We start from the raw sequence: 25,450 nt of genomic DNA, 5'->3' as shown, positions 1-25,450 counted from the left end.
TGACTGTTCTGTTGTTATCATTTAGGAATCTCTGTTGCCTTATTGATTTTCTGTCTCAAAGATGTGCCCATTGATGTGAGTGGGGTGTTAAAGTCTCCTACTATCATAGCAATGAGAAGCCTGTGCACCATAATGAAGAGCAGCCCCTGCTCACAGCAATTAGAGAAAGCCCATGTGCAGTAATGAAGACTCAGCACAACTAAAAATAAATACATAAATTATTTTAAAACTCCTATATATACCCAATATCAGTCAGTTTAGTCACTTTGACTAGACTGACCTTTGTTGGCAAAGTAATGTATCTGCTTTTTAATATGTTATTTAGGTTGGTCATAGCTTTTCTTTTCCTAAAGGAAATCATTCCTAAATATTCATTGCAAAGACTGATGCTGAAACTGAAGTTCCAACACTTTGACCACCTGATGCAAAGAACTGACTCATTGGAAAAGACCCTGATGCTGGAAAACATTGAAGGCAGGAGGAGAAGGGGACGACAGAGGATGAGATGGTTGGATGGCATCACCAACTCAATGGACATAAGGATGAGCAAGCTCCGGGAGCTGGTGATGGACAGGGAAGCCTGGCATGCTGCAGTCCGTGGGTTGACAAAGTCAGACACAACTGAGCGACTAAACTGACTGATATTGGGTATATATAAGAGCTTGTAAATAAGTTATGTATTTATTTTTAGTTGTGCTGAATCTTCATTACTGCACATGGACTTTTTCTAGTTGCTGAGAGCAGGGGCTACTTTTCATTGTGGTACACGGGATTCTCATTGCTATGGCTTCTCTTGCTGAAGAGCACTGGCTCTAGTCACATGGGTTTCAGCAGTTGTAGTATGCAGGCTCCATAGTTGCAGCTCTTGGGCTCCAGAGTGCAGGCTCAGTAGTTAAGGACCATGGGCTTTGTTGCTCTGCAGCATGTCGAATATTCCTGGACCAGGCATCAAACCTGTGTCCCCCACATTGGCAGGTAGATTCCTATCCTGGACCACCAGGGAAGTCCATGTGTTTTTTAACACTGTGTAATGAAGCCTCCTTAAAAACTCAAAAGGATGGGGTTCAGAGAGCTTCCTTGTTGAACCAGAATGCATCCACATGCCAGGAGGGAACACACTGCAGTTCTGTGGGGACAGAAGCTCTTGTGTGTCAGAGCTGGCTCGGACCTCACCCTGGTACCTCTTCACCTGGCTGTTTGTCCATCTATATCCTTTATAATAAACTGGTAAGCACTGAAGTGAAATGTCCCCCAAGCTCTGTGAGCTGCTCTATAAATTTGTTGAACCCAAGGAGGTATTGTTGGGAACCTCAGATGTGCAGCTAGTTGATCAGAAGCAGAGGGTGACAACCGGGGTTTGGAATAGGCATCTGAACAAGTGGGTGCAGTTTTGTGGGATTGAGCCTGTCACCTGTGTGACTCCATGGCCAATAATTGAGCCATGTATCCTTCCAGATGCCAATCAGAACACCTCTTTCCACTTCTGTGTTCCCCCATTGTAAGTGCCTAGTCAGAAGAAGCCACTTCAAATTTGTTCAGTGACTCTTATGAGAGAACTGGAGGGAACAGTTCATTGGAAACCAGGCAGACAGAACTAGAAGTCTTAAGTGGTTTACCTACACTGTATGGCCTTATAATCAAAACATATTCCAGTGGATACTGATGGTTTTAACATAAGGCTATTGAAGGAAGCCTGTTGACAATTAACTTCATGCAGTGGTTGAGGGGGGAGCAGTATTGAACAGGCCATTTGCTTTCCTCAGGTGCTAGAAACATCATCCCTCTACCATCCCCCCCGCAAAAGGAAAACAATGACTTTTTAAGCAAAAGCTTAGTCCATTCAGGCTGCTGTAACAAAAGACCATAGACTGGGTGGCTTAAACAACATACATTTATTTCTCAAAGTTCTGGAGGCAGAAAATACAAGATAAAGGTGCTGAGATTCAGTGTCTGGTGATGGCCCTCTGCCTGATTCATAGACGGCAGCCTTCTCACCATATCCTCATGTGAAGGGACAAGGGAACTCTCTGGAGTCTATTTTATACGATCACTAATTCCACTCATGAGGGCCTTGCACTCATGACTTAATTACCTCCAAAGGCCCCACCTCCAAATGCCATCACCTTGGGTATTAAGGGGTTAGGATTTCAAGCCAGAACAGGGATGATCCTTCCTCCCCTCTTTTAGTACACTAGAGTCTACACTGCTGTGAACAAACTCAGATAGTCCCTGATCTTCAAATATCACTATTGTTTGAGACCAAGTGTTCTTTAAATCAGCTTTTCTAAGAATTGCTGTAATGGAGGAAAAAACGATTGCCTGGTAAGCTAAATTCAGGGAATACCAGGTTCCACAAAAATCAACAGGTTTCTTTCCTGCAAGGCTAAAGCTTTTCATAAGTTCATGTGAAGTATGATTCCCTGGAAAGGACTATTATATGTAATACTTGCCAACTCTACCAGCAAACCCCATTTTGCAGATAGCATCTCTCAAAGGAGGGGAACATACTCCTTTGGAGAAATGCTGCCTTAAGAGACCAGGAAAACAGGGCTACATTCTCATAAAATCATTTCAATGTCTTCTGTTAATAGTAAAACAATTTAATGAAACATTTTACAACTACATTTCAGTTCAGTTCAGTCGCTCAGTCATGTCTGACTCTTTGCGACCCCAGGAATCACAGCATACCAGGCCTCCCTGTCCATCACCAACTCCTGAAGTTTATGCAAACTCATGTCCATCGAGTCAGTGATGCCATCCAGCCATCTTATCCTCTGTCGTCCCCTTCTCTTCCTGCCCTCAATCTTTCCCAGCATCAGTGTCTTTTCAAATGAGTCAGCTCTTCATTCACATCAGGTGGCCAAAGTATTGGAGTTTCAGCTTCAAAATCAGTCCTACCAATGAACATCCAGGATTGATCTCATTTAGGATGGACTGGTTGGATCTCCTTGCAGTCCAAGGGACTCTCAAGAGTTTTCTCCTATACCACAGTTCAAAAGCATCAATTCTTCAGCACTCAGCTTTCTTTATAGTCCAACTCTCACATCCATACATGACCACTGGAAAAACCACAGCCTTGACTAGACAGACCTTTGTTGGCAAAGTAATGTCTCTGCTTTTTAATATGCTGTCTAGGTTGGTCATAACTTTCCTTCCAAGGAGTAAGCATCTTTTAATTTAATGGCTGCAATCACCATCTGCAGTGATTTTGGAGCCCAGAAAAATAAAGTCAACCACTGTTTCCCCATCTATTTGCCATGAAGTGATGGGACTAGACCCATGATCTTAGTTTTCTGAATGTTAAGCTTTAAGCCAACTTTTTCACTCTCCTCTTTCAATCAAGAGGCTCTTTAGTTCTTCTTCACTTTCTGCCATAAGGGTGGTGTCATTTGCATATCTGAGGTTATTGATATTTCTCCCGGCAATCTTGATTCTAGCTTGTGCTTCCTCCAGCCCAGTGTTTCTCATGATGTACTCTGCATATAAGTTAAATAAGCAGGGTGACAATATCCAGCCTTGATGTACTCCTTTTCCTATTTGGAACCAGTCTGTTCCATGTCCAGTTCTAACTGTTGCTTCCTGACCTGCATACATGTTTCTCAAGAGGCAGGTTAGGTGGTCTAGTATTCCCATCTCTTTCAGAATTTTCCACAGTTTATTGTGATCCACAGTCAAAGGCTTTGGCATAGTCAATAAAGCATAAATAGATGTTTTTCCAGAACTCTCTTGCTTTTTTGATGATCCAGCGGATGTTGGCAATTTGATCTCTGGTTCCTTTGCCTTTTCTAAAACCAGCTTGAACATCTGGAAGTTCACAATTCACGTATTGCTGAAGCCTGGCTTGGAGAATTTTGAGCATTACTTTACTACCGTGTGAGATGAATGCAATTGTGCAGTACTTTGAGCATTCTTTGGCATTGCCTTTCTTTGGGATTAGAATGAGAACTGACCTTTTCCAGTCCTGTGGCTACTGCTGAGATTTCCAAATTTGCTAGCATACTGAGTGCAGCACTTTGACAGTAAGATGCTTAAGAAGTATCAAACATCACAGACATACGCCACACTGTATGATTTGGTTTTCTGCCCATGTCTCCAAGAGATCACACTACTATTGCATACGTGATCAAGCAAGCCCCAGACTTGGAACCATGACAAAGAAATGAAGCTGGTAACTTGGTGGAGACCTCCCCAGAAAGGGGAGGACTCGAATTTTGTCTGCAGGGTCCACAACTGGCTTTAAGAAAGTTTCCCTCAGAGAAGAAGCTGAGATCATCATGGAATACCAATGATACTCAGATCTTGCCAATCTATCCCTAAGACAATTTTTAAAATCCAATGCATGGCATTTCCCAAACTACAAAAATGTAGATGTTCAAAGTAAGAGCCCAGTCTTAAAACCAGGAAAATGATGGAGGGGACACTTTGACAATAGTTAAGCGTTTTCAAAACCATGTAAGCTAGAATTATGGAAGTCATTCATCATGTCCTGGGTCCTGGCAGGTCCATTAGGCGGGGCTCTTACCCAGGTGACAGGCCACACGTGACAGTGAATACCCCACCCCGTCCTATTGATGAATGTCCCTGAGGCCAAGTGTCGGGATGTGGGAGCAGACACGTGACCCAGACAGGCGGTGGGAGGGGCCTTATCTGCATGTTATAATAATCACAGTGATGTGCATCACAGTCAGGTTGCTCCAATTTCAGCCATGCCGGCCATGAGGATACAGAGCCTTAGCAAGACTGAAGACACAGGAGTCTTATCTGTCAGCCCTGAGCAGACAGTAGCCAGAAAGTGAACCCTGGACCCCTCTTCCCCTCCTCTGTGAACAGCTCATCTGAGCTGGTCCCAGGGTACCCCGAGAGTGGCAGGGAACAGCAGGTGCACAAGGGGGCTCAGGGGTGAGGAGTGAAAAGGGAGAAAAGCCACCAGCTGTCAGAGGTGGCACAGTCCAGGACAGAGGGAGGGAAGCTCTGAGCAATGGGGAGCAGACGCCCAAACCCGGTCAAAGGGACGACTGGAAAGGCTTCAAGAGAAGCTGCAGTCTCTTCAGCCCCCATCACTAAAAAGGAGGCCCAGCACAGTACTGGATTCTGGGCCCTGGAGGAAAACACATGCCTCCTTAAACAGGCCTTGCCAGTCACGGGCAAACACAGAATCAATGGGTGCAGCTGCCTAGTCCTGGCATGTTTCGCAGGAAGGGGCAGCAAGCTGCTCTGGAGGAAAACCGCCCTCACTTCACCGTCTGAAACCAAGCTGCTGGCAACAAGGCCTCCATTTAGTTCAACTCAGTTCAGTCGCTCAGTCGTGTCCGACTCTTTGAGACTCCATGGACCGCAGCACACCAGGCCTCCCTGTCCATCACCAACTCCCAGAGCTTGCTCAAGCTCATGTCCATCAAGTCAGTGATGCCATTCCACCATCTTATCCTCTGTCGTCCCCTTCTCCTCCCACCTTCCATGTTTCTCAGCATCAGGGTCTTTGCCAATTAGTCAGCTCTTCGCATCAGGTGGCCAAAGTACTGGAGTTTCACCTTCAGACTCAGTCCTTCCAATGAGTATTCAGGACTGATGTCCTTTAGGATGGACTGGTTGGATCTCCTTACAGTCCAATGGACTCTCAAGAGTCTTCTCCAACACCACAGTTCAAAAGCATCCATTTAGAGGCACCCCTAAAGGCCTGGGGGAACTCCACTAAGTCCCACCAGCACTGTGCACCAGAGCCCTGCCACTCTCCAACATCAGCACCCACTTGGCATGGCTACCAGTGGTAGCCCCGCACAGTAGGCAGAAGGCCAGGCCATTCTCACTGTACTATGATGAAAGCAACCTATAATACTGACCTCAACCGTACCAGGGACGACAGGGAAACCAGAGACAGGCCACCCACCCCAACCTGCAACCCAGAGGGGCACAGGACACTTCAGTTAGCTTTTGCAGCCCCAGTATTCCATTGGCATGGGTGGGGTCACATGAGTCTAATAGTGGATCTATGTATTTATGATTTTTAAGAGTTCTTACCGTTTAAGACACATACCAAAATATAATAAAGGGACACATCTGGTATTTGTTTCAAAGCCACTGATAAAACAAACTATATTTTGATGATCATTATAGGTGGGTGGTGGGCCCATGGGGGTCACTGTACTTTCATATATATTTGAACATCTGTATGTTTACATATGTCTGAGCATAAGAAAAAGTGAAAAAATTTTGAGTTTATACAAAAATATAGGACAATGTAGCTCATACCATTATGATTTGTATATAATCCACATGTTACAAGCAAAACTACTTAATGTTGCCTTAAAATATTACAATAAGGAGAAAAATGCAAACGGATGAATTCTAAAAAATTCCACACATCCGCTAGTAGCTACAATTTCCAAATTCAAGTTAAAAGGCAAACATTTTAAAAGGAAGGCATTGAAAACATACATTTTGCAAGGGATCACCTGCAAGTTTAAGAATTAATTCTGAGTTTTCAGCATTCTCAGAATTCATCAAGTCTCAAAAATCCTGCTGATCACTCCATTTTCCACATACTTTTCTATGACCTCATTACTCATATATTCAACAGACTGAGTATCTACTAAGTGCTTGACTCCATGTATACAATGATGAAGACACAGCCTTGCCTTTCTGCACTGGATATTCCAGACATGGTAAAAGGTCGTTACAGAAAAATGTCTTGTTTCTAAGGATGGGTGTGTGTATAAACTTGAATTCTAAAGATAAATTCAAAGAGTTGGGGTCATCATGAGACAGTAGATACCTTTGATGCTACTGTTCTAAACTTTTAATGCTTGGAAATGCCACCATTTTATTTTTTTTGGAAATGCCACCATTTTAAAACTCTGGATAAAGAAACAGAATTGACACAGAGGAGCTACAGGCTACCCCTGACGTTTTGACCGGACATAAAGAAAAGTTCACATTTCAAAGCTTCAAACAGCTTCAAACCCTTTCTATTAAATAAAAACCCAAGAGCTTCTTCCCTCTTACACCTAAAGTCACTTATTTTACCATCAATAAACCCTTTGGAAACAGCCATGAGATGCATTACCCTGTGTGGTGGAAAACATTCCTAGATAATATCTGAATGCCTTTAAATGATTCACTAAGTCTGACCATCCTAAATGTTATCGACTGCTTGGTTTCCCCAAAGGCCTTCCCACCAAACACAGCTTCAGCTCATCGTATGTCACTTTAGGACAAGTTCATTCCATATTCGGATTTTTCAACTGTCACGCACTAAGAGTAGTTCTCTCTCTGTAATCTCAAATCTACTAAAAGAGAAAGTAGACACCACAATTGCAAAATCTTTCATGCTTAAAGGCCAGTGTATTCAGTTCCTTTCCATGCAAAACTTAACGAGGTATGTTATACGCTTGCAATGTCTTTTCCAAATCAAGTGTGGGGCAACCTTTGAAGATCCACTCGGCGTGTCATCTTGTCCTATGTTCTGGTAAGTATCTTATGCGAGAAAGGAATATACTTGCTGACCTACAGATTAGTCCCGGGGGAGTGTGCTAGATAAGCGCTAACATCTATGGTCTCTTCCATTGCCGTCAAGCTCACAGTGGGGCCGTTCCCAACTTGAACCACCAGATGCCTACAAAGCCACTCAGATACGCCATGGCAGGGAGGAGGAAGAGGAGGAGTTTGCTGTCCTAGGGTGGTGGGGAGAGGCTGCTGGTTGGCAAAGCTAGGACTAATGGTGGTGAAGTCATCCCCTCTAGGACGCCATGCCCAGCAGAAAGCCTCCGAAAAAGCCACCAGTCACTAGAACGTTCTTCTTCACAAACGACACCACCTAGGAACAGAAGACAGCACAGTGGATTACTCAGCTGAGGACACTGTTATTGGGGAGGATGGGGATCTGAAGGCGAGCTGACAGGTCTTAGGCTAAGCTGCTGGCAGAGGTTTCTCCTTCCAACCTGTCCACGCGATCCTCCCACCCACAATCTGCCAGGTCTAGCCAGACACCCTCCTCTGAAATCGGATTTCTTCTCTGATTCCCGCAGCTTCCTGCCTCCAGTGAAAGGTCCCGCCTGTTTGAGAGTCGGAGCCCTACGGCTCCCGCATGTGTCCACGATCAACCTCCATCTCAGACTGCACTTGGCTGAGCAGGGCAGACGGACACCCTCTTCTCTCACATGCAAACACCATCTTAGAAAAGTGTTCACCAGGAACACACCCTGCAGCCTAGCTTACTAATTTCCTGAACCTAAGTGCCCTCTCCCTGGCCCCCTTATTAGAGGCACTGTCTCTTGCCACCTGCCCTGGGGCGGGGGACAGGGATGAAAACAATCATACCATTTTCTGAAATACCTGCTTGCATTCATGCTCTTTACTAATGAGCCTCAACTTGGTACACCTTGGCTCTGAATCCCACCATCTGACTGCAACTATTCACACTGAAATCCCTGATGGCCTCCTGGTTGCTACACACTGACCCCAAATATGACAATAGGCTCGCTGCAAGAACAGCCACCCTCCCTCAGAAGAGGAAAGCAAAAACTTGGAGAATGAATGAACCGATTCCAAACCTTCTGGTTAGTTTACAAGTGTTCACTGTTAAGTCACCAGGAAGTTCTAATCAAACATGAACAATATTATTTTTTATTGTACACATTTCTGTATCATTAAAGAAGCTTTTGAAACCATGCATTGTTTTTGTACATGTCCGAATAAAAAATAATTTAGAGGTGAAAAAAGTGCAACTTTCGTAACCTTGAGCTTGAGGGGGATGGAAGGGGGAAGGACTATCTAGGTATGTGAGCCCCCGACAAAGGCCACCTGCCACTCTGGGCAATGGATAACTTCATTGTTTTGGTTTGCTTTTTCATTTTACTGAAGTATAGGTTTTCTACAATGTTGGGCAAAGTTAGACACAGCAAAGTTACTCAGTTGTGCACGTATATTCTTTTTTAAAATATTCTTTTCCATTACGGTTTATCCCAGAAGACTGGATGCAGTTCCCTGTACTATACAATAGGCCCGGGCTGGTACCCATTCAAAAATACCCATACAGTTTTTAATAATCTGTAGCTGCTAATCCCACACTCCCCTTCCCTCCCCGACCAGTCTGTTCTCTCTGGGGGTCTGTCTCTATTTCATAGAGATATTCCTTTGTGTCATATTTCAGATTCCACTGATAAGTGCTTTCATAGGGGATTTTTCTCTTTCTGACTTACTTCCCTCAGTATGATCATCTCCAGGTCCATCCGTGTAGCTGCAAATGGCCAAATGTCATTATCTTTTATATCTGAGTAGCATGGCAGCAATGGACAGCTTTGGCCAAGCACTTACCACCACACAGAGCTGTCTGTTCAGTATTTTCATATTCTGCTAAGTCATCTATGCCTCGTCTAACTGCTTTCCAACTTGAAAACATTTGCTGACATGTTCCTGATCTCTTGGGTCCTTGCAGAATTAATCAGGCACCTTCATAACACCTTGATCCTGGTCTACTTCCTCCAGTTAAGTGCCTTTACTTATTTGTGGTATTTGAGAATTTTCTAAAGATCATAAAGACCTAACAAAATATAGTATATCTTTCAAAAGAGACAGTCTTCTCCTGTCCCTCCAGTATCAGCCAATATAATCTGACCTGATTTTGTACGCTAGATCAGGGATTAGCAAACTACAGCCCAAGGGCCAAATTTTATTTTAAATAAAATTTCGGTGCAACACAGCCACACCCACCTGCCTACCCATAGTCTCTGGCTATTTTCACGCTACACCCTGTAATTCAATAGTTGTGACAGAGACCACACAATGTACAGAGCTGACAATATGTATCATCTGACCCTTTACAAAAAAAGCTTACCAACCCCTGGGCTACATATTCTGGATACTTCAGAGATGGGTATGTACCCAAAAGTATGACTCAAAATGATCAGGAAGGTCAAGTTGCTCAATTATGTCCGACTTTTTGTGACCCCATGGACTGTAGCCTACCAGGCTCCTGTCCATGGAATTTTCCAGGCAAAAGTACTGAAGTGGGTTGCCACTTCCTTCTCCAGGGGATCTTCCCAACCCAGGGATCAAACATGGGTCTCCTGCATCGCAGGCAGATGCTTTACCATCTGAACCACCAGGGAAGCCCATCAAAATGATCAGAGTAGCTGTAAAACATACATCCTCATCCTCCTCACTTCCTGACAAGAACTAGTTCAAGGGATGATCAACCCACGTGTGTGCCTGCATCCCCAGTAAAAGTCACCAAACCTTCTACTGATCCTTGTAGGTTTACCCTTTGAAAATGCCTCTGAGGTAAAGATATTCCATCCCAGGCTGACATACGGGTATGTCTTCTCCATTTTTGTACAAAGTTGTGTACACCCTTAGGCTTCACAGAAACAAAATGAAGTCTCACCTCCTCTGCTTTGCTCTTGACCTCTGTAGGTATCTGGTTGCTCTTGCGGATCTTCAGCTGTTCCTTGGCCTTCTTCATGTCCTTCTCTACACGCTGCCAGTCCACTTTGATGTAGCCAGTATGGTTTGCAAGCTTTAGTGTCAAAAATGACCACAAGAGAGGAGAAACACAGTCTGGTTATTTCTCTTGTTCAGGATAAATTACTAAAATCCTTTATCAAAAACCCTTCTGAATTTCTATTTTTTGGAGACATATGCCATCCAGGTTTTGGTACAACTATGATATTAGCGCCAGAGCTCCTCATCATCTGTCCAATGTGCAAGGCCCAATCCCTGGCACAGGAAATCGACAAACAAGCCTTCAATGACTACTGGCAATTATTTCACCTTAACTCTTACCCACCTTGATAAAGTTTTAAGTTAGCTTAAAAAATACAATGGTAAATGAAAATCAGAACTGTAAGTAGAGAGGTAAGGTAAAGAAACCTTAAAGCCAACATAAGCCAGACTTTCTTGACCACGTGAACAGAGCAAGGCTGTCAGGTAGTAATCACTTCTAGTCAGAAATCTTCTAGGACCTGGCCCCAAAGAGACTCCTCATGAGTGATTTCTTTCAAGCGGCACCGAGAGAAGCCATCCAAATATACCTACAGGATATGACTACTTCCCTTACTCAAGACAGGCACACACACAGACTTAGAAGCATTTCATCACAAATGTGAGAACAGGATAAGACTGATTCAGGCATGACTTTTCCTGATGGACTAGTGTTACCCAGGGAACAAAGAGACAGCCAACCCTCCAAACATAACACTTCTCTCCTTCCAATTCTGGATATGATTTTACCTCTCTGGATAGCTCAAAATATCTGAAACTGAAATTCTTCTCCACTGTCTAGTCTTCTCCTGCATTGCTGCTCACCCTCAAGTCCTCTAGTTAATGGCACCACCAACTAATCCATCACCCAAACCAGGCTGGACAAAGTATTTGCACTACATATGAATAAAAAAAATCATTAATACTGATAAAAAGTAAGATTCTTTTAGAGATCAGTAAAGGAAGAAACCCACTTGAAAAACAGATAAAAGGCAACTCACAGAAGACAGTGGCCAACATAAAGGAGAAGTTCAACTTCGTAAGTAATCAAGGAAATTAACATTACAGTTAACAAGGTACCATAACTCTTTATCAGACTGGAGATAGATAAAACTACTGAAAATACAGTGCTACGAAGGAGATAGGGCAATGGACACTCCTACCACACTCTTCCTGAGAGGGTTAATCAGCAGCTTTGTAAGAGAGTAGTTTGGCTATATCCAGAGGTAAGAGGCATCCAAGTGAGAAAGGAAAAAAAAAAAAACTGTCACTATTTGTTGACATGTTTTTCTATATAATTTCAAAGAATCCAACAAAACCCCAAAATTCCTACACCCCCAAAAGTTAATGTAGCCAGGATCTACACTACTAAGATGAATACACAAAATCAACTGTATTAGCAATGTTAATATTAACAATCTGAACTGGAAATGGGAAATAAAAGTTAAGATTTTAGGAGAGTTGCAAAATGACTGAATACTAGGTGCAAATCCGGAGAAGGCAATGGCACCCCACTCCAGTACTCTTGCCTGGACAATCCCATGGAAGGAGGAGCCTGATAGGCTGCAGTCCATGGAGTCGCTAGGAGTCAGACATGACTGAGCGACTTTGAGCGACTTCACTTTCACTTTTCACTTTCATGCATTGGAGAAGAAAATGGCAACCCACTCCAGTGTTCTTGCCTGGAGAATCCCAGGGACGGGGGAGCCTGGTGGGCTGCTGTCTATGGGGTCGCACAGAGTCGGACACGACTGAAGCGACTTAGCAGCAGCAGCAGGTGCAAATCTACACAAAAATCATACAGGATATCTCTATGCTGAAAACGACAAAATGTTGAAGAAAGAACTCAAAGATGACCAAGATAAATGGAGGGGCAGGCCATGTACACAGAATGGAAGACTCAAAATAGAAGTGATCAGGCCAGTGAAAGAAAGTCAAAGTCGCTCAGTCATGTCCTACTTTTATGACCTCATAAAGTCCATGGAATTCTCCAGGCCAGAATACTGGAGTGGGTGTCATTCCCTTCTCCAGGGGATCTTCCCGACCCAGGGATCAAACCCAGGTCTCCCGCATTGCAGGTGGATTCTCTGCCAACTGAGCTACCAGGGAAGCCCCAGATTAGGCCAGAGTTACTGCAAACCCAACCCCAGCAAGCTGTTTTAGAGCTTTTTCTAAACAAGCTGCTTCTCAATCTGTATGAGAAGACAAAGAAATTAGAACAGCCAAATCACACTACCTGATTTCACAGCAATCAAGACAGTGGGATATTGGAGAAGATACACAGAAGAGATGGACACAGAGAGTAATAGGCCAGAATAATAACAGAAACAGAAAACACAATCAAAAAACAGGCAAAAGACCTGAATAGATACTTCACCAAAAATGAGCTCTGGACAGCAGATAAACACATAAGATGATGTTGTATCACATCAGGAGTTGTATCACTGAGTCCAATCGAGAGAGCTTTAGGACTAAGGGTGAGTGGCTGAGGAAAGGCATAAGAGCAAGGCAAGCTCTTATAAGGAATAAAACTGAGCCACAGATGGACAAGATTTATATGGAAAAAATAAAATTCTAGGCAAAGACGCTACAGAAGACCAAAAGAAATGGAGAGACAGTCGGTGTTCACAGCTAGATGATGCAGTCTCATAAAGGATTTTAATTCTCCCCCAATTTATCTATATGGTTCCCATGCAATTCCAATCAAAAAGGAAACAAAATCTCTGAAAGGAATTCACAAGCCTGTGACATTTAATTCTTTTAATATATTTTTTAAATTTTTTATTTACTTTACAATATTGTATCGGTTTTACCATATGAATCTGCCACAGGTGTACATGTGTTCCCCATCCTGAACCCCCTCCCACCTTCCTCCCCATCCCATCCCTCTGGGTCATCTCAGTGCACCAGCCCCAAGCATCCTTTATCATGCATCAGACCTAGACTGGTGATTCGTTTCACATATGATATTATACATGTTTCAATGCCTTTCTCCCAAATCATCCCACCCTCTCCCTCTCCCACAGAGTCCAAAAGACTGTTCTATACATCTGTGTCTCTTTTGCTGTCTCGCATACAGGGTTATCATTACCATCTTTCTAAATTCCATATATATGCATTAGTATACTGTATTGGTGTTTTTCTTTCAGGCTTACTTCACTCGGTATAATCGGCTCCAGTTTCACCCACCTCATTAGAACTGATTCAAATGTATTCTTTTTAATGGCTGAGTAATACTCCACTGAGTGTATGTACCACAGCTTTCTTATCCATTCGTCTGCTGATGGACATCTAGGTTGCTCCCATGGCCTGGCTATTATAAACAGTGCTGCAATGAACACTGGGGTACACGAGAACTGCCATATGACCCAGCAATCCCACTTCTGGGCATACACACCAAGGAAACTGTCCTAACATTTAAATGGGAGAAGTGAAGGTACAGAGGCCGCCACAATGACCCTGAAGAATACGTGCAGGAACCTGTCTTGCCAACTATCAAGGACTAGCAAAGCAGACAGAGTCCAATCCACCCATAGATGAATCTGCACGTATGATAGAGGCAGTGGTACAAATAAAGGAAGACATTCGCTAAAGGCAGCTAGGACAGTCATCCAGAGACAAGAGAGAAAACTGGATCCTTATGTCAAATGACAAGCCCTGTTCTCCCAACACTGTGACTACCCTGGTGACAGACCCCTGTGTCCCACCTGCCACACAGTCCATGATCACCCAGGAAGATAATGACAAGCCCCTGCTCACTCCTTCCTGTTTCCTTCTGGGTTGTCATCAGCCTTCCTTCCTCTCACACCTTTCGACACCAGGACAATGACAGCTGAATCCCTGGTGCACCCCAACCCATCGGGAAAAGTCACTCAAATTGTGAATCTCACGTGGGACTACCCTGCTAAAATGGGACCCCAGCACAAGTCTACGAACTATGGCTCCTACAGAGCAGGCATTCGCCAGCTCAGCTGCACCTCAGAAGCTGGAAAATATTCCAATAGACCAGTATGTTGGTGCTGGGCTGAGTCGCTCAGTCCCATCCGACTCTTTGCAACCCCATGGACTGTGGCCCACCAGGCTCCTCTGTCCACGGGGATTCTCCAGGCCAGAACACTGGAGTGGGTTGCCCTGCCCTACTCCAGGAGATCTTCCCGACCCAGGAACTGAACCCAGGTCTGCCGCACTGCAGGCAGATTCTTTACCAGCTGAGCCACCAAGGAAGCCCACAAGCTCTGAAATCAGATGGAGGTGGGCAGGCCAGACCCCAAGCCTCGGTGTTGTGTCAAACGCCCAGGTGATTCCAATGTGGAGTCAGGTTTGCAAACCAAGTAAACAGGGGTGGCCTCAGGGAACCAGCAGGCAGTTATTCAAATACAAACTCCAGGCCAAGGCACAGCACAGACCATCTGACCGTAGGGTCATTTAGCCCTCATGTCTCACCAGCTTAGTGTCTAAGAATAAGTCAGATCATAGGGCGCTTGCATCACACTGGGGATTTTTGAAACCACACCTGCTTCATCTTTCAAGCAGTCTTAAAAACCCTGGAAGGGAGAGATGATAAGGAATACATACTCATGTTCCCATGTTATAAATGACAAAAGAATCCATCTCATGATACTTGATGAAGTTTGATTCAAAAAGTCATCAGCCTTTCAAAAAGTACATGAAACCATTCAGTGTCACAGAGCCAGGGCTAGATTACACCTCCCCCGGCTACATTCCAAATGGGCAAGGGGAACAGCCAAGCATCCAGGAACATTTCCCGTACAGACCTGAAGCAGAAAAAATCCACCTCCCACAGCCGTTGCAGCCAGTTTTCCAACCTTCTGGAATATGAAACCCGTGCACCTACAAAAAGCAACGGGACCAGCTGTCAGAGAAGCACACACGTGGACTTCTGACAACATTTACGTCTTACCTTGGGACGATCCAGCCAACTTCCTGCTGCATAGGACATACAGCCAGTCCCCTCCAGAGGGAGGAAATGGTAGAGACTCAGAAAGACTCAGATTGAGATATTGGCTCTACCTACTTAATTCTGTGGTCTTGAGAAAATACCTTTCTATTTTAATTGGAGGCTTATTACTTTACAATATTGTAGTGTTTTTTGCCATACATTTACATGAATCAGCCATGGGTGTACATCTGTTGCCCATTCTGAACCTCCCTCCCACCTCCCTCCCCATCCCATCCCTCTGGGTCATCCCAGTGCACCAGCCCTGAGCACCCTGTCTCATGCATCAAACCTGGACTGGCGATCTATTTCACGTATGATAATATACATGTTTCAATGCTATTCTCTCAAATCATCCCACCCTCGCCTTCTCCCACAGAGTCCAAAAGACTGTTCTTTACATCTGTCTCTTTCACTGTCTCGCATATAGAGTCATCCTTACCATCTTTCTAAATTCTATATATATGCGTTAATATACTGTACTGGTGTTTTTCTTTCTGACTTACTTCACTCTGTATAATAGGCTCCACTTTCATCCACCTCATTAGAACTGACTCAAATGTATTCTTTTTAATGGCTGAGGTGCAGTAGGGCCGAGAGGAGCTACTCCACGTTCAAGGTAAAGAGGGGCAGCCGTGAGGAGATACCACTCGTCCAAGGTAAGGAGATACCCCACGTCCAAGCTAAGAGAAACCCAAGTAAGACAGTAGGTGTTGTGAGAGGCCATCAGAGGGCAGACACAATGAAACCATAATCACAGAAAACTAGCCAATCTGATCACATGGACCACAGCCTTGTCTAACTCAATGAAACTAAGCCATGCCATGTGAGGCCACCCAAGACGGATGGGTCATGGTGGAAAGGTCTGACAGAATGTGGTCCACTAGAGAAGGGAATGGCAAACCACTTCAGTATTCTTGCCTTGAGAACCCCATGAACAGTATGAAAAGGCAAAATGATAGGATACTGAAAGAGGAACTCCCCAGGTCGGTAGGTGCCCAATATGCTACTGGAGATCAGTGGAGAAATAACTCCAGAAAGAATGAAGGGATGGAGCCAAAGCAAAAACAATACCCAGTTGTGGATGTGACTGGTGATAGAAGCAAGGTCCGATGCTATAAAGAGCAATATTGTATAGGAACCTGGAATGTTAGGTCCATGAATCAAGGCAAATTGGAAGCGGTCAAACAGGAGATGGGAAGAGTGAATGTTGACATTCTAGGAATCAGTGAACTAAAATGGACTGGAATGGGTGAATTAAACTCAGATGACCATTATACCTACTACTATATCTACTACTGTGGGCAAGAATCCCTTAGGAGAAATGGAGTAGCCATCATGGTCAACAAGAGAGTCTGAAATGCAGTACTTGGATGCAATCTCAAAAATGACAGAATGATCTCTGTTCATTTCCAAGACAAACCATTCAATATCACAGTAATCGAAGCCTATGCCCCAACCAGTAACACTGAAGAAGCTGAAGTTGAACAGTTCTATGAAGACCTACAAGACCTTTTAGAACTAACACCCAAAAAAGATGTGCTCTTCATTATAGGGGACTGGAATGCAAAAGTAGGAAGTCAAGAAACACCTGGAGTAACAGGAAAATTTGGCCTTGGAATATGGAATGAAGCAGGGCAAAGACTAATAGAGTTTTGCCAAGAAAATGCACTGGTCATAGCAAATACCCTCTTCCAACAACACAAGAGAAGACTCTACACATGGACATCACCAGATGGTCAACACCGAAATCAGATTGATTATATTCTTTGCAGCCAAAGATGGATAAGCTCTACACAGTCAGCAAAAACAAGACCGGGAGCTGACTGTGGCTCAGATCATGAGCTCCTTATTGCCAAACTCAGACTTAAATTGAAGAAAGTAGGAAAAACCACTATACCATTCAGGTATGACCTAAATCAAATGCCTTATGATTATACAGTGGAAGTGAGAAATAGATTTAAGGGACTAGATCTGATAGACAGAGTGCCTGATGAACTATGGACGGAGGTTCGTGACATTGTACAGGAGACAGGGATCAAGACCATCCCCAGGAAAAAAAAATGCCAAAAAGCAAAATGGCTGTCTGGGGAGGCCTTCCAAATAGCTGTGAAAAGAAGAGAAGTGAAAAGCAAAGGAGAAAAGGAAAGATATAAGCATCTGAATGCAAAGTTCCAAGGAATAGCAAGGAGAGATAACAAAGCCTTCCTCAGGGATCAACGCAAAGAAATAGAGGAAAACAACAGAATGGGAAAGACTAGAGATCTCTTCAAGAAATTTAGAGATACCAAGGGAACATTTCCTGCAAAGATGGGCTCGATAAAGGACAGAAATGGTATGGACCTAATAGAAGCAGAAGATATTAAGAAGAGGTGGCAAGAATACACAGAAGAACTGTACAAAACAGATCTTCACGACCCAGATAAACACGATGATATGATCACTCACATAGAGCCAGACATCCTGGAATGTGAAGTCAAGTGGACCTTACAAAGCATCACTAAGAACAAAGCTAGTGGAGGTGATGGAATTTCAGTTGGGCTATTTCAAATTCTAAAAGATGATGCTGTGAAAGTCCTGCATTCAATATGTCAGCAAATTTGGAAAACTCAGCAGTGGCCACAGGACTAGAAAAGGTCAGTTTTCATTCTAATCCCAGAGAAAGGCAATGCCAAAGAATGCTGAAACTACTGCACAATTGAACTCATCTCACACGCTAGTAAAGTAATGCTTAAAATTCTCCAAGCCAGGCTTCAGCAATACGTGAACCATGAATTTCCACATGTTCAAGCTGGTTTTAGAAAAGGCAGAGGAACCAGAGATCAAATTGCCAACATCTGCTGGATCATCGAAAAAGCAAGAGAGTTCCAGAAAAACATCTATTTCTTCTTTATTGACTACACCAAAGCCTTTGACTGTGTGGATCACAATAAACTGTGGAAAATTCTGAAAGAGATGGGAATACCAGACCACCTGACCTGCGTCTTGAGAAATCTGTATGCAGGTCAGAAAGCAACAGTTAGAACTGGACATGGAACAACAGACTGGTTCCAAATAGAAAAAGGAGTACGTCAAGCCTGTATATTGTCACCCTGCTTATTTAACTTATATGCAGAGTACATCATGAGAAACGCTGGGCTGGATGAAGCACAAGCTAGAATCAAGATTGCCAGGAGAAATATCAATAACCTCAGATATGCAGATGACACCACCCTTATGGCAGAAAGTGAAGAGGAACTAAAAAGCCTCTTGATGAAAGTGAAAGAGGAGAGTGAAAAAGTTGGCTTAAAGCTCAACATTCAAAAACGAAGATCATGGCATCTGGTCCTATCACTTCATGGGAAATAGATGGGGAAACAGTGGAAACAGTGGCTGACTTTATTTTTTGGGCTCCAAAATCACTGCAGATGGTGACTACAGCCATGAAATTAAGACGCTTACTCCTTGGAAGGAAAGTTATGACCAATCTAGATAGCATATTCAAAAGCAGAGACATTACTTTGCCAACAAAGGTCCGTCTTGTCAAGGCTATGGTTTTTCCTGTGGTCAAGTATGGATGTGAGAGTTAGACTGTGAAGAAAGCTGAGCGCCAAAGAATTGATGCTTTTGAACTGTGGTGTTGGAGAAGACTCGTGAGAGTCCCTTTGACTGCAAAGAAACCCAACCAGTCACTTCTAAAGGAGTTCAGTCCTGGGTATTCATTGGAAGGACTGATGCTGAAGCTGAAACTCCAATACTTTGGCCACTTCATGCAAAGAGTTGACTCATTGGAAAAGACCCTGATGCTGGGAGGGATTGGCAGCAAAAGGGGAAAGGGACAACAGAGGATGAGATGGCTGGATTGCATCACCAATCAACGGGCAGGAGTTTGAATAAATTCCGGGAGTTGGTGATGGACAGGAAGGCCTGGCGTGCTGGGATTCATGGAGTTGCAAAGAGTCGGACACGACTGAGCGACTGAATTGAACTGAATATTCCATTGTGTATATGTACCACAGCTTTCTTATCCATTCGTCTGTTGATGGACATCTAGGTTGCTTCTATGTCCTGGCTATTATCCCTGCATTTCTCAGAGAACTCTGGCAACATGGTGGAGAATGGATCAGAAAAACGGAGGAGACATGCTGGGGGTCTGCACTAAGGCCATGTGATGGAGGGAAGAAAAACATAACTGTGTTCGAGCCTAGAGGACTCGCATCGGAAACGGGACAGGATTCTTCCCCGAATGATGATGCAGACCGCAGTGGCGTGTATTTATTTCTGCATTTAGCCTTCGCTGCAACATGTGAGTCATGGCATGTGAACTCAGTTGCTCCACATGGGATGTACTCGCCTGACCAGGGATCACAAAGTCTGAGCCACTGGCCCACCAAGGGAGGCCCTTTTCATCTTTAAAATTAGCTCTAGAGAATAAAGTATAGGGCACATGTGGAATTTGGTAGAGCAGTCTGTCAATGTGCCCCAGAGCCAGAATCAATTATATGAGGAATAAAAAAGATATCCAGCACCCAGTAAGGTAAAATGCACAATACTGCTATCTTAATTAAATTACCAGGCGTGCAGAGTAGGAAAAAAAGCCCATAATGAAGGAAAAAATAAATCAGCTGAAAGCAACCTAGAAGTGGCACCAAAGATACAACACGGACAAAAACAGCAGTTACTCTGACTGTATTTCATGTGTTCAAGAAGCTAGAGCAAAGGCTGTATATAATAGGTAGAGACAAGGAACATATTTTGCCAAGATGAAAATCAAACTTCTAGAGGTGAAAACTATAGTGTCTGAGATGAACACTATGCTTGATCGAATTGCTGTTTAGATCAACGTAGAAAAAAGATCAGTAAACATGACACAGCAATAAACACAATCAAAATGAAACAGAAAAATACATGAACATGCCCGTAATACTGAATTACAGTTATACATTGGGGAAAGCTGGAGGATGGGCTCTCTCTGGGTTATTTTTAACAAGCACCCGTGAAGCTATGCTGCTGCTGCTGCTAAGTCGCTTCAGTCGTGTCCGACTCTGTGCGACCCCATAGACGGCAGCCCATCAGGCTTCCCCGTCCCTGGGATTCTCCAGACAAGAACACTGGAGCGGGTTGCCATTTCCTTCTCCAATGCATGAAAGTGAAAAGTGAAAGCGAAGTCGCTCAGTTGTGTCCGACTCTTAGCGACTCCATGGACTGCAGCCTACCAGGCTCCTCCATCCATGGGATTTTCCAGGCAAGAGTACTGGAGTGGGGTGCCATTGCCTTCTCTGCCGTGAAGCTATAGTTATCTCAAAATAAAAACTTTTTAAAAACCTAAGTGTCAGGGAATCACAGGAAAATTTCAAGCAGTGTAATATCTGTCTTATTGGGAATTGTTGAAGGATAGAAAAATATTTAAATAAATAATGAGGAAAATAGTCTGAATACAGTAAAAATATCTTGCGAAAAACAAAGATGAAGACCTTTCTTAGATACACAAAATCTGAAAAAGAAATCATCACTAGCAGACCCAAAGAACAAAGAATACTAAAAAGAAATCTTTCAGGCAGAGGAAAATGATACCAGCTAGAAATGCAGATACACACAAAAGCATGATGAGTAAAAGAAACTGTGAAAGTAAACTGAAAGGTTTCATTTTCATTATTTAAAAATATGTGGTGGTTTAGCCGCAAGTCGTGTCCAACTCCTGCAACCTCAGAGACCCTGCCAGGCTCCTGTTTAAAATATAAGAATTAAATATTCAATGAAAAATAATAAGAATGTATTATGGATTAATAACACATACATGTTAAATGTATGACAATGAAAATCAAGGGTAAAGGAGTTAAATGGAAGTATACTGTTATAAGAGCACCAGTCTATGTGAACTGGTATTTATCTTGATGACAGACTCTGATAAATAAAAGATACATCCTATAAACCCTAATGCAACCACGAAAATCACACAATGAAGAGACATAGCTAATAAACCAAGAAAGGACATAAACAGAATTACGGGCTTCCCTGGTGGCTCATCTGATAATGAATCTGCCTGCGATGTGGGACACCTGGGTTCGATCCCTGGGTTGGGAAGATCCCCTAGAGAAGAGAAAGGCTACGCACTCCAGTATTCTGGCCTGGAGAATTCCAGGGACTATAAGTCCCTGGGGTCACAAAGAGTCGGATGCAACTGAGCCACTTTCAGTTTAACTTTTCATGTGACTCAGCAGCAGCAGAACAACTAAGCACAAAGAAAACTGGACTTCATCAAAACTAAAAATTCTGTCCATTAAAGGACATTATGGCACTTCCTTGGAGGTCCCGTTGTGAATGTCCAATGCAGGCAACACGGGTTCAATCCCTGATCCAGGAAGATTCCAGATGCCACAAGGCAACCAAGCCTCTATGCCCAGAGCCTGGGAACTGCAACTAGAGAAAGCCCACACACAGCAACAGAGATCCAGTACAGCCAATTCAATAAATCAAATTTTCTAGAAAGGACTTTATCCAGAAACTAGAAAGACAACTTAATAGAATAAAATGTTTTCATTCAGATCTGCTGCTGCTGCTAAGTCGCTTCAGTTGTGTCTGACTCTGTCCGACCCCATAGACGACAGCCCACCAGGCTCCCCCGTCCCTGGGATTCTCCAGGCAAGAACACTGGAGTGGGTTGCCATTTCCTTCTTCAATGCGTGAAAGTGAAGTCGCTCAGTCACGTCCAACCCTTAACGACCCCATGGACTGCAGCCCTGGCAAGAGTCAAATATCCCAAGCAAAGAATTCTTACAACTGAAGAACAGAAAGACAAAACAACTCCATTTTTTCAGATCAGAGGCAGAGATGGCCAACACACACATCAAAGATGCTCAACATCAGTAGTCACCATGTCAGACCCAGATCACGCCCACTAAGATGGCTATAATAATTTTTTACTTGAGAAAATAGTGTTGGTGAGATGTAGCTGTAACAAGGAAAGCAGTCCCAATGCACACTGCAACGTGAATGAACATCAAAAACATGCTCTCAGGGAAAGCCAGACACAGAAGGTCACAGAGTGTATGATTTGATTTATTTTGAACCTAGAAAGAGGCCATGGTTACACAAAGCTGTAAATGGACTAAATGTCACTGAACTGTACACTCTAAAAGGTCAGTTTTCTTTTGGGTGAATTTCACCTTAATTAAAAAAATATATATATATATATGCATATACACAGTAGTGAAGTGAAAGTGAAGCCGCTTAGTCGTGTCCGACTCTTAGCGACCCCATGGACTGCAGCCTACCAGGCTCCTCCGTCCATGGGATTTTCCAGGCAAGAGTACTGGAGTGGGGTGTCATTGCCTTCTCCAGTATACACAGTATCCCTATGTTTATTACACACACATACCTGATCCAAAAGAAAAGAATACCATGATAATAAATTTAAACCTGATAATAAGGAAAATAAACTTACATGTAAACAGCCTGTGTGTTAGTCACTTCCCATGGACTGTAGCTCACCGGGCTCCTCTGTCCATGGGATTCTTCAGGCAAGTATACTGGAGTGGGTTGCCATTTCCTTCTCCAGAAACCATCTAAGCACTCTAAAATGAACAGATTGTCAAAGTGGAATGAAGAAAGGAAGACCCACCTACATGCTGTCTACAAGAAACCTGTTTTAAACATACAGACTCCACTTTCCTGAACCCTGCCCCATGTGGCTCTTCCCTTGGTTGATTTTAATCTCTATCCATTTGCGGTAAAAAATCATAACCATGAATATACCAGCTCTCAGTGAGTTCTGTGGATCCTCCAAGGCAATTGTCACACATGAGAGTAGTCTTGGGGACCCCCAACTCTTCAAACTAGTGACTCTGTCAAGGCTGCAGTGTGCTCGATCAATATACAATTGCATTTCTATAATGTAAGTGATGAACAGTGATTCACAGCAACATATACAAAAGTTAATCAAATCAGATCACGGAACTAAATGAAAAATCTAAACCTATATATCATATAGAAGAAAATACAGAAGAAACTTTTGGTGACCCTGGATTAGGTAAATATTCTCAGACATGACACCAAAAGCCACAGCTATAAAATAAAGAGTTGATAAGTGGTATTTCAAGATTAAGACCTTCTGTTTTTTGAAAGACACTGTCAAAATAATAAAAAGCTACAAAATAGAAGAATATATTTGCAAATCATGTATTTGCAAATACATGTATCCAGAATATAAAGAAATCTCACCACCCAGTAGTGAGAAAAAACAAACTCCCCAATAAAAATATGTAGAAAATATCTAAACATACTTCACCAAAAATAGATGGATAGTAAAAAACAAGCCCATGAAAAAAATTTTCAGTATCATTATTCACCAGAAAAATGTAAATTAAAACTACAGTGAGATATCACTTCACAGCCACTAGGATGGCTGTAGTCAATAACACATTATGCCAGAAATAGACTGAAAGACATAGAGAACAAACCAGTGTTTACCAGTGGCAGAAGAAAGTGGGAAGGGGCAAGATGGGGCTAGGGGATTAGAACTACCATGTATCAACTAGATAAGCAACCAGGATATATTGTACAGCACAGGGAAAATAGAGCCATTATCTTGTCAGAATTCTTACATTATCTTGTAAGAATGGCATTTAACCAGCAGAAATACTCAATCACTACACTGTGTATATGAAAGTAACACAATATTGTAAGTCAACTACACTTAACAAAAAAGATATTATGCCAAGTGTTAGGATGTAGAGAAACTGGAACTCTAATACACTGCTGGGGGAGACGTAAGATGGTACTTTAGAAAACTGCTTGACAGAGTCTTAAAAAGTTAAGACATTCACCTACTATGACTCAACCATACTTTTTCGAGGTATTTACCCACAAGAAATAGAAAGCATATAATCATATACAGATGGGTACACAAACGTGAACAGCAGTTTTAGCACCAAAATGCAAACAAACCAGTATCATCAAGGGGACTGGACGAACTATTTTATCCATACAGTGGACTAATACTCAGCAATAAAAGGGAATAAACTCAAAATGGATTAAAGATCTAAACGTAAGACCAGAAACTATAAAACTCTTAGAGGAGAACATAGGCAAAACACTCTCCGACATAAACCACAGCAGGATCCTCTATGACCCACCTCCCAGAATATTGGAAATAAAAGCAAAAATAAACAAATGGGACCTAATTAAAATTAAAAGCTTCTGCACAACAAAAGAAACTACAAGCAAGGTGAAAAAGCCTTCAGAATGGGAGAAAATAATAGCAAATGAAGCAACTGACAAACAACTAATCTCAAAAATATACAAGCAACTCCTGCAGCTCAATTCCAGAAAAATAAATGACCCAATCAAAAAATGGGCCAAAGAACTAAACAGACATTTCTCCAAAGAAGACATACATATGGCTAACAAACACATGAAAAGATGCTCAACATCACTCATTATCAGAGAAATGCTAATCAAAACCACAATGAGGTACCATTTCATGCCATTCAGAATGGCTGTGATCCAAAAGTCTACAAGCAATAAATGCTGAAGAGGATGTGGAGAAAAGGGAACCCTCTTACACTGTTGGTGGGAATGCAAACTAGTACAGTCACTATGGAGAACAGCGTGGAGATTCCTTAAAAAACTGGAAATAGAACTGCCTTATGACGCAGCAATCCCACTGCTGGGCATACACACTGAGGAAACCAGAACTGAAAGAGAAACATGTACCCCAATGTTCATCGCAGCACTGTTTATAATAGCCAGGACACGGAAGCAACCTAGATGTCCATCAGCAGATGAATGGATAAGAAAGCTGTGGTACATACACTCAGTGGAGTATTACTCAGCCATTAAAAAGAATATATTTGAATCAGTTCTAATGAGGTGGATGAAACTGGAGCCTATTATACAGAGTGAAGTAAGCCAGAAAGAAAAACATCAATACTGTATACTAACGCATACATATGGAATTTAGAAAGATGGTAACGATAACCCTGTATGCGAGACAGCAAAAGAGACACAGATGTATAGAACAGTCTTTTGGACTCTGTG

General features: G+C 42.9%; 1 protein-coding gene across 2 annotated transcripts in view; it reads right to left on the bottom strand.

Annotated features, from left to right (window-relative positions):
• Positions 1-1,873: 1,873 nt before the first annotated feature.
• Positions 1,874-25,450, bottom strand: part of FUNDC2 (FUN14 domain containing 2) — a 28,921-nt gene continuing 5,344 nt past the window's right edge. Inside the window, exons 3-5 of one of the 2 annotated variants that reach the window (XM_086385902.1) lie at positions 15,252-15,327; positions 10,382-10,513; positions 1,874-7,813 (exon numbers count right to left, since the gene is read on the bottom strand). In XM_086385902.1, coding sequence (XP_086242028.1) covers positions 7,736-7,813; positions 10,382-10,513; positions 15,252-15,327 — 286 coding nt within the window. In that variant the 3' untranslated portion in view covers positions 1,874-7,735. The remainder of the gene's footprint in view (positions 7,814-10,381; positions 10,514-15,251; positions 15,328-25,450) is intronic. The other variant, XR_015158230.1, reaches the window with a different exon arrangement.

This window comes from Bos grunniens, chromosome X, assembly GCF_055505025.1.
Source record: "Bos grunniens cultivar Pamir isolate PY7600 chromosome X, Bosgru_T2T1.0, whole genome shotgun sequence".
Classification (NCBI taxonomy): domain Eukaryota; kingdom Metazoa; phylum Chordata; class Mammalia; order Artiodactyla; family Bovidae; genus Bos; species Bos grunniens.
This window is presented reverse-complemented; position numbering and strand designations above follow the sequence as displayed.